Source organism: Thunnus maccoyii, chromosome 2 (assembly GCF_910596095.1).
Source record: "Thunnus maccoyii chromosome 2, fThuMac1.1, whole genome shotgun sequence".
Taxonomy (NCBI): domain Eukaryota; kingdom Metazoa; phylum Chordata; class Actinopteri; order Scombriformes; family Scombridae; genus Thunnus; species Thunnus maccoyii.
Window position 1 is genome coordinate 1,597,270 of NC_056534.1, and position 8,928 is coordinate 1,606,197.

Consider the following 8,928-nt stretch of genomic DNA (forward strand, 5'->3'; position numbering starts at 1 on the left):
ATACATGATACTATTACTGTTACTGTTACCATGACTACCATCAGTAGGAAACATTAATTGTCTCGTTTCATTAAACTTGTGTAGTTGTGCTGTTCTTACTGCATTCACTAATTTTAATAGTTTATCAGTACAGTTTATATGCATGTGTATAAAGATCTTATCATTCTGTCAATCACACTGTATTTTTCCTGGAATAAAATAAATAAATTTATATCTAATCAGCTATATAAATCAAGATTTGTTCCCTGGTTTATAGTAAACTTATTACTATTAGTACAACCACTGATAATAATAATAACATACTTTATTGTGAATATATCCTTATTAATCTCATATTCACAAGAAAAATAAAAACAATTCAGTAATAATAATAATAATAATGATAATAATAATAATAATAATAATAAATATGATAACGTTTATTTATAAAACTTTTACAAAGACAAAATGAAAAAGCAACGTACCCACGTGCAGACAAACTGAATAAGAGATAAAAACACATTTTCAGAAGATGGAATAAAAAACTCTAAAATTCATCATCATCGTTATGTCACGATGAACGCTGCTCCTGTGTTTGTTGTTGTTGTTGTTGATGCTGCTGGTTGTCATGGTGATAAATGAGGCTCTCACTGACTCTCCATCAGACTGAACCTCCAGCGGTCTGTGTGTGTGTGTGTGTGTGTGTGTGTGTGTGTGTGTGTGCGGGCCACCGGGCGTGTCTCCGCTCGGGCTGATGGGGATTCCGGTTTTTCCGGTCTGCAGGCTCTTCTCGGTTTTAACGGCAGCGGCTCTGAGCGTCGCGTCAGTGTGACCAGCAGCAGCAGCAGCAGCAGCAGCAGCAGCAGGATGGCCTCCAACACCGCCACCATGGGGAACCTCCCCAGCGGGATCGGAATATGTACAACCATCCCCGACATCTTCTACGTGCCCGAGCTGGTAAGAAGCGTCTCTGCTGGAACTTTTATTTCTCTCTGTCAGGTCTGTTTCTGCGCGCGCTTTTACGCAGCTTTTACGCACGGATGAAAACACAAATACTTAATAATTAGTGAAGTATTTGGTGATTCTGGTAGTGAAATACTCTGTTATATAGTAGCTTGAATGTGCTTCTGGTTTGCTGTGTGGAGACTGAAGACTGAACATGTTTTATTCAATTCAGAAATACTTAATTCGTTCCTCAATGGTCAGTTTGGGGAAAACGCGTTTGCAAACAAGTACACATGTACAATTCATTCACACTAATTTAAATAATAATAAAAAAAATACAAATATGACAATGTCAGAAAGAGTTAAAACACATAAGGATTAATGGCTGGTCAATAATATCCAACAGCACTAAAACACAAAAGAGTTAAAGTGCAGGAATGTATCAGTCTGATGGCTTCTGGATAAGAACAACCCTCCTTCTGTTTGTTTTACATGCAGGCATCATGTTAAAGTCGTTGACGTTCTTGAGGAGTCCTGCAGTATGAAGCTCTAACTGGGATCTTTGTGTTTTGCCAATAATTTCAGATCAGTCGCTTCTTGTCTCTTTGACAAAGGATGTAAACCAGCAGATAAATGAAACGTTCAAATACTTTCAATAAAAGAGGAATAAAATAAAATGTCAATATTCTTTGACTGAGTTTAAAGACATTAAAGTTGCTGCTGAAGCTTTTTCACAGTATCATTCCTATTAGATTAGAATAAACATCCAAAAATACAAATCAAGTAGTTTCAAGAATTTTTGAAGAACATAATGTTTTATTCCGTTCAGGTTTCAATGACAGTTTTTATTTATTTATAAGAGACACAACACTTGGTATGAAAACAATAAATCATTAAAGTGTCGAACAGAGTTGATAAAATCTCGTCTATACCTGAGAGCTCACAGTATAACAACATGATTTATATGAAGTAAATCATATAAATGTAGTTTTGTCAATAAAGGAGGTTTAATTGTTCCAGATGTTCCAGTGATGTTTATCATATAATTGAAGATATCCACATTCTTTACATACACAGCACAGTGTGGGATCAGTATTTAAACATGATGAAAATGTTTCAACATATTTTAATTCCTGCCGTTCTGGTTTTTATTTATTTATCAGAGACAAAACATTTATTTTATTGGTTTGACAGAAATAGAATGAGACGTTCTGGATGTTACTGTTGTGTGACAGTAGATCAGCTCTGATCAGCTGAACATGTGATCTGGTTCACGTTAACCTCCAACATGAATGTTTATGATACAAACTATGAATCTAAAACCACAAATAGTTTTCATAATGAAATCACTGAACTGGAAAATTCTGTATATTTTTATTAAAGGAACAAACTGTGTCTATAAAACAACCAGACAGTTAAATCTGACATAATCTGAAGCCTTTAAAGGCTCAATTACATCTGTAATGTTTGTAAACATCAATATATTCAAATTTGATCTGCTGACAATCATAAAAAGAGATTAAATACAGAATATATGTTTATATATTAAACAAATACTGAACAACTGAGTGATTCTGTGAGTAAAACAAGTCAAACTGAATAAGTTGATCTAAAGTCACAGTCAGCTGGCAGATATTTGCTGTTACAAAACAATAATTATTCAATTAATGAATCAACATAAAATCAACTGGCTGTTTGATGATCGATTAACTGAACATTTCCAGCTTCTTAAATGTGAGTTTTTACATGATAGGAAACTATTGATCTTTGGGTTGTCGACTGTTCTTTATTCTTTATTCTTCATTCGGATCCACATCAGTTCCCACAAAGTGCTCGCTAGTCTTTCCTGAGTCCAAACAACCACAGCGACAAGAAAACAATCACATTGATCAATAAATATTGACACTGTCGCCTCACAGCAGAGGATTCTGGGTTCGAACCCGCCGGCCGGCTGAGAACTTTCTGCGCCTGCGTTCTCCGGCTTCCTCCTACAGACCAAAATTATCGTCTGTGGGACCTTAATTAAATTAATTGGTGACTCTAAATAGGTGTGAATGGTTTTCTGTCTCTACACTGTGATTGGCTGGCGACTCGTCAGCTGCTCCATCTCTCCCCTGTGACCCTCTGCAGGATAAACAGTAAAGAAAACAGACGGATGGATCAATAAAACAAGAAAACAACAGAACAAAGATCAAAAAATGACGACGATACAAACTTACTGAAAGGAAGGATGTGTGATGATATCGTTCAAAGGAAGAGCTGACGAAGTTCTTATTTTGTAGACGTTTATTAGACGATGGCCATCGGGTCCATTCCATGTACAAAGATGGTCTGGGCACCGTACCCCTGTCGGTGCATAGCTTATATGGGGTTACACATCTGTATCTTATCACATGAATAACATAGGTTTTCCATGGGCACTACTTCAGTTGGGAGCCCTCCAATCAAGTAATTGACAGCTACCTCACAACATATTATGTGTCACAACAAACCACATCTGGAACAGTTCCAAACTTGACCATGGATCCATTGTTTGTATCTCTAAGGTCCCCCCGAAGGGCTATACCATATTACCTAAGGTGACATGCAGACTCTGGAATGTTTATGTCACATGTCCAACACCCAAAATCAGTAAAATACATAGGGTCAGATAAAAATCATACTAACACTTACAATAAAAACAAAAACCAGATGTTGGTCTGACAGCTGCATGAATCCAGCAGACTCGTGATGGACGACGTCCAAGAATCAGCTGAAGTAACTCCGCTCCGACTTCAGGCGTCGACACGAATCTGATTTAGTTCACACTTTCAAAACCTGAATTCAAATCTGGCAGCCGTTTACGGGTCACAGCCGGCTCACGTTTGGCCGAGTACATCAGCAACAACATCGCAAGAAACCAGTAAGCATGTAAGGAGGTCAGAGGTCATGGCCGCCCGCCAGACGTTAACAGATGTTCCTGACAGACGAGAGATCGGAACAGAAATAAGAGCGAGAGAGAGAAAAGTTTCTTCATTCTGGAAATTTGACGTCAAGAGACGAGAGGAGGAATGATGCAGGTGGTTTCACATGCAGTCATGCGTTAATATCAACACACACACACACACACACACACACACACACACACACACACACACACAGGTGGAGGGCTGGTAGCAGGTGAGAGGAGGGTGGAGCTCCATGAATAATGCAGACTGTCAGTCATCATCAGGTGTAAAGTGAATGAAGGCAGCGACGTCCTGCTCTGTGCTGCAAACACAGCCGGACAAAATAATGGAAACACTTCAGAAAACAGAATGGAAGAACAGAGAGACGACGTCTCCGGTTGAATCTGAATGAATGTTATGAACAGAGTGTTTATGTGATGAAATGTGTTCTTGTGCTGCTCCGAGGACTGAAGTTAAAGGAACAGTCTGTCTTTTTCTCTGATGTCCGATACTACTACTAGGGGAGACCAGGGACAGTTGTAACACTTTTTACAGTTTTCCTAATAAATTAAAAACCATTTACACTGGAGTAGTCCATTTGCTACATTATAAACTTCAATGTGTTAACTAGTGAAACAATGTATTTAAGTGGGTTTATGAAATATGCACAGGTTGCAAATGATTTAACTACAGTGACTCCACTGTACACAGTGTGCAGGGACGGTTGTAACATGTCTAAAATATACATAATTAATCAATCAAATACTCAGAATGAAAAAGATTATTTAACATTCATGTTGTTATTGTGACTATTCATTTCTTTTTTTAAAGTAATGATAACCTTTTTTCACACTACATGACAAAAAAGAGCTGTCAAATTATAATGTAAGAAAATTATTTAATGGGTAGAAGACACATCCTCAAAAAGGTTTAAACATGAAATCAAAATGGATTAGTTTGAGGACAACATTCAGTAAAGGATCACATGACAAATGCCGTATGATTTGGCCACTTTCCTTATCTGAAGCCCTCTGCAGCAAAGGAAGTGTCTGTCTTCCTCTTTCTGATATTTAGCTGCTGTAAGCTAACATGTGTTTCCACTGACTATTAGCAACTGATTATCATTAACTTAGCATGTATGTATCTATCTATCCATCCAGTTTATGTAGACCTTATATAAATGAAACTTGGTTCAGGTAACAAGGCGTCCCAGTATCACCAACCATGTTTTCACATCATGTGAACTAGCTTGAATGCTAGTTTGACATACGTTAGCCATTTCTATTTTTAGCTCACAAAACAGTGAATCTAATAATACTTGTTTGGATTCTCAGACATTTAATCTCAGGACAGCATCCAAAAAAATACATCTGATAGAAAAGTTAAATTTTTACCTTAAAAAAAACAAAACAAACACTTTTGTTGGTAAGTTTCTCTGGGAGTCTCAAACGTGGCTCCTTTTTAGTAAACAAGAAGACAATCTAACTGAGCATGTGCAGAGTGAGTGTAATCGCTGTAGCTTGTTTCTGATTGGAGGAATTCAAGGTGGTACAACCGTCCCTGGTCTTCCTTACTACTATAATAACAATAATTCATATAAAAGGATAGAATGTGATTCACAAAACATGAAAAGACATTAAAAACATAAAGAAAGGATTAAAAAAGACAAAACAAAACAATACTGTAAATGAGGTAAAAATATATTATTTATCACATGTTGTCTATTATCTCTTGGTTGTATTGTGCTGCTACGACACAATAATTTCCTTCCAGATAAATAAATATCTATCTCTAAGTCCTGAATTGCTGGCATTGTTTGATCTCAGTTCAAACTCTTCTGTCAATCAAAACAACTGATTCATTCATTAGCTGACAAGATGCAACATGTGAATCAGGTTTGAGTTGTTGGAGGCTCATCTGTCGAGGAAGAAATTCACATTTTAATAAAGTTTTGGGCTCATAAAGCTCTGCAGAGGTTCAGGATCGACTGATTTATTAGTCATTAAACAACCGGCAGACTTTTCCACATGTTCACCAGGAAAACTATCAAACAAAAGCTCACAGAAACAGAAAACAAAGAAAATAAATAAAATATTGTAACAAGATAAAAACACTAAAAGTTCTCTCCATAAGTTATTTAAACGTCCTCATCATAAGTAGAGTCAGACCACAATAACAGGATGAAAATGTTTTAGACTGGCACATTACTGGGAGAGCCGTGTTGTTCTGGACGTCCAGTTTGATGTTTGATGTTCGGGCTGATGTGATGATCACTCAGGACGTCGTCGTCTGTCTCTCCCGCAGATCTTCGGTGGTCTGGTGTGGATCCTGGTGGCGTGCACGCTGGTGGTGCCTTCGAACCCTCAGGGCTGGGTCATGTTCGTGTCCGTCTTCTGCTTCATCATGACCTTCATCTGGTTGGTGGTGTTCGCCTGCGGGGGGCATCACAACAAGGGCAGCTGGGCCGCAGCAGTAAGTTCTCTGGACTTCAAACTTCGACTGTTTTGACTGTGAGAAAACATTTTAACGCAAAAAAGACCAAAGTCACATAATCCTTGTTTGCTTGTTGTTGTGTTATTTGTGTGATTATATTTCACTGCCAACTATTTGTGATAAACAACCACAAAACTCCGCTTGGTCGACATCTGTAGTTGTTACCTGATGAAAACCATCACATTATTGATCTGTGTTGTCCACAAAATGAAACCCAGAAGAAAAACAATCAGGAAACATGGATGTTGTGACAAAGAGAGAAAGTGAATTTAGTTTCTTCTTGCATCAAAAAAACGTTGCTGTTCAACAGCTGACTGTCAAATCTATTACTGTATTAGAACGTCCTTGAACGCACCATCAAAACAGTCTGATCACAACAAGACTCTAACTTAAAAAACTAAAACCAGCTTCAACTTTATTGTGACAGATTCTGTGAAGAGCTGTTTGACAACTTAACTGTCTAACTGTTTCCCCATTCTTCTTCTTCTTCTTCTTCTTCTTCTTCTTCTTCTTCTTCTTCTTCTTCTTTTCAGGACTTTGCGTACCACAGCATCGCTGCCTTCTTCTACCTCAGTGCTTCAGTGGCTTTGGCCAAAGTGACAATAGAGATGAAAGACAACCCAAACTTCCAAAACTACCAGCTGGACATTTCTGCAGTGGTGAGTTGATATTTATCACATCCAAACCATGAACGAGGACTCATATTCTGCACATTTCCAGCTCCATATTTATATTCTGGGGTCAGTAGGTACCATGGATGTATAAAGAGAACTGGATACAACGTTGGAGGCGGGGCCCTGTTCATTCCCATTCCCTAGTGGCTTTCGCTGGCCGAGTCGGCTACTTCCGGTTTAGCCCTGCGGCTAATTTGAATGGGGATAAAAAAATTCAATCGTGCGGCTCTTTCAGACTTTCGAAATGTGATCGGACCGAATGAATCAAACTCTGATAGTGAGACGAGTCATTTCGCGGGGCTTGTGATGCTCAAAAAAATGTATCCGCTGATTTATGGACGTCTCTTTCACAATGTAAGTCTATGGGAAAAGTCTCTTTGGGTTCAATAGCGTCACGTGACGTTGTAATTACAGTTTGGCCGCTACGTCAAATTGGCCTCACAGCCCGGCGCTGTACCTGTCAGCAGAAGTTAATAGACCAAGTCGTAACTACCTGCATCTGTATGATGTATCATTGCTGCTGCACAGCGATGAATATGCTCGTCAGAATAGCTGCCGTGGAAACCTGCAAAAATTAATGGAAACAAGTCTGAGACATTACGTCCGTAAATCCAGAAGTTCTTTGTTTATCATTAGTTCTCTGTTGTGCCCTCTAGTGGAATCCTCCAGTAACACGCAAGTAGGTGAACAATTCCAGTCACTATGCAGCGGGTTGTCTACGCAAACGCATGATTTAAAAGCATTTCTACAGAGAGGTTGATGCTTTTTGAATGAGGGTCAGTTGGAGTATCTGGCGGCTGTCAGACGTGGAAGCTGCTGCTTGTTCCAGAGCTGCAGACGACATAATGCAGCTGTTATAACAGGCTGAACAGTACTAATGATTAGTACATTGTGTAAAATCAGTGAGTAGTTTTGTCAGTTTCTTCTGTTTTAAAGGTATTTAACATTTTAAAGCTCAGTGATGTTTTCTTCGCCTTCTCCAGGTCTTCTCCTACGTGGCGACTTTCCTCTACTTCATCCACACCATCCTGTCTGCCATCCGATGGAAATCCTTCTAGAGGTTTCCTCCCTGCAGAGCCTCACGGACAGATTTTTATTCTTAAAGCTTGTACATAAAGGCCTGGCACACTGACATCACTGTCAGGCCTCGGTTTGGGGGATTCGTCCCCGCGCTGGGAGAGGAAGCGAACGCATCTTGGATCATCGTTCCGTAACGTCTCCGGCTGTCTGTCACCAGGCAGGAACAGTTTCAGGGATTTGAAGTGATGGACGACAGTCGGAGCTTCACTACCTGATGGTTCGTGTCACGGAGCCGCTGGGATTTTCATCTTCATCCACACAGGCTGCAGCCTCCCTGTTAACACCACCTACAGTAACTGCTTACAGAGGAGGTGGACAGAATAACAGAAACACCTCAGTTTGTTGAAGCTTGTAATGAAACGTGCAGGTTTAGTTTGAGAAGGAAGTTACACATCAAAACATGGCTCTTACATTTATACATTAATAAACTTACAAAGTGCTTTACAGAAATAGAAGAAAGAATCAATAAACTGCAAATAAAAACAAACAGAAATCATAAAAAAAATGTAAAAGTAAAAAATATAAAATGCAAGAACGGGATAAAACACAGGAACATATTAAATATTCATAAACGTGTTCCCATAAAATAATTGTTTTTTTATTTAAGAGTCATATTTTATTGATATATACTCAGGCCCGTTGATATATAAACAATATAAACACTGGTCGCCATAGAAAATTTCCTCGATAAGAAAATTTAAAAGTTTGAAACGCTGATAATAAATTACACTGTTTTCCTTCAAAATAAAAGCCAATCACGTCACTGGAACACTTGTTAGTTGAGTTTAGTTAAACACAATTCATGCTGTTGTTTTGGTATCAAAAGTCAG

General features: G+C 38.6%; 1 protein-coding gene across 1 annotated transcript; it reads left to right on the forward strand.

Moving 5' to 3' along the window:
• The first annotated feature begins 720 nt into the window (after positions 1-720).
• Positions 721-8,577, forward strand: LOC121882102 (myelin and lymphocyte protein-like). The gene is made up of 4 exons (XM_042390107.1): positions 721-936; positions 6,156-6,323; positions 6,878-7,003; positions 8,002-8,577. Exons 1-4 carry the CDS (start codon positions 847-849, stop codon positions 8,074-8,076), a joined length of 459 nt encoding a protein of 152 aa, XP_042246041.1. The 5' UTR covers positions 721-846; the 3' UTR covers positions 8,077-8,577.
• The last annotated feature ends 351 nt before the right edge of the window (positions 8,578-8,928 follow it).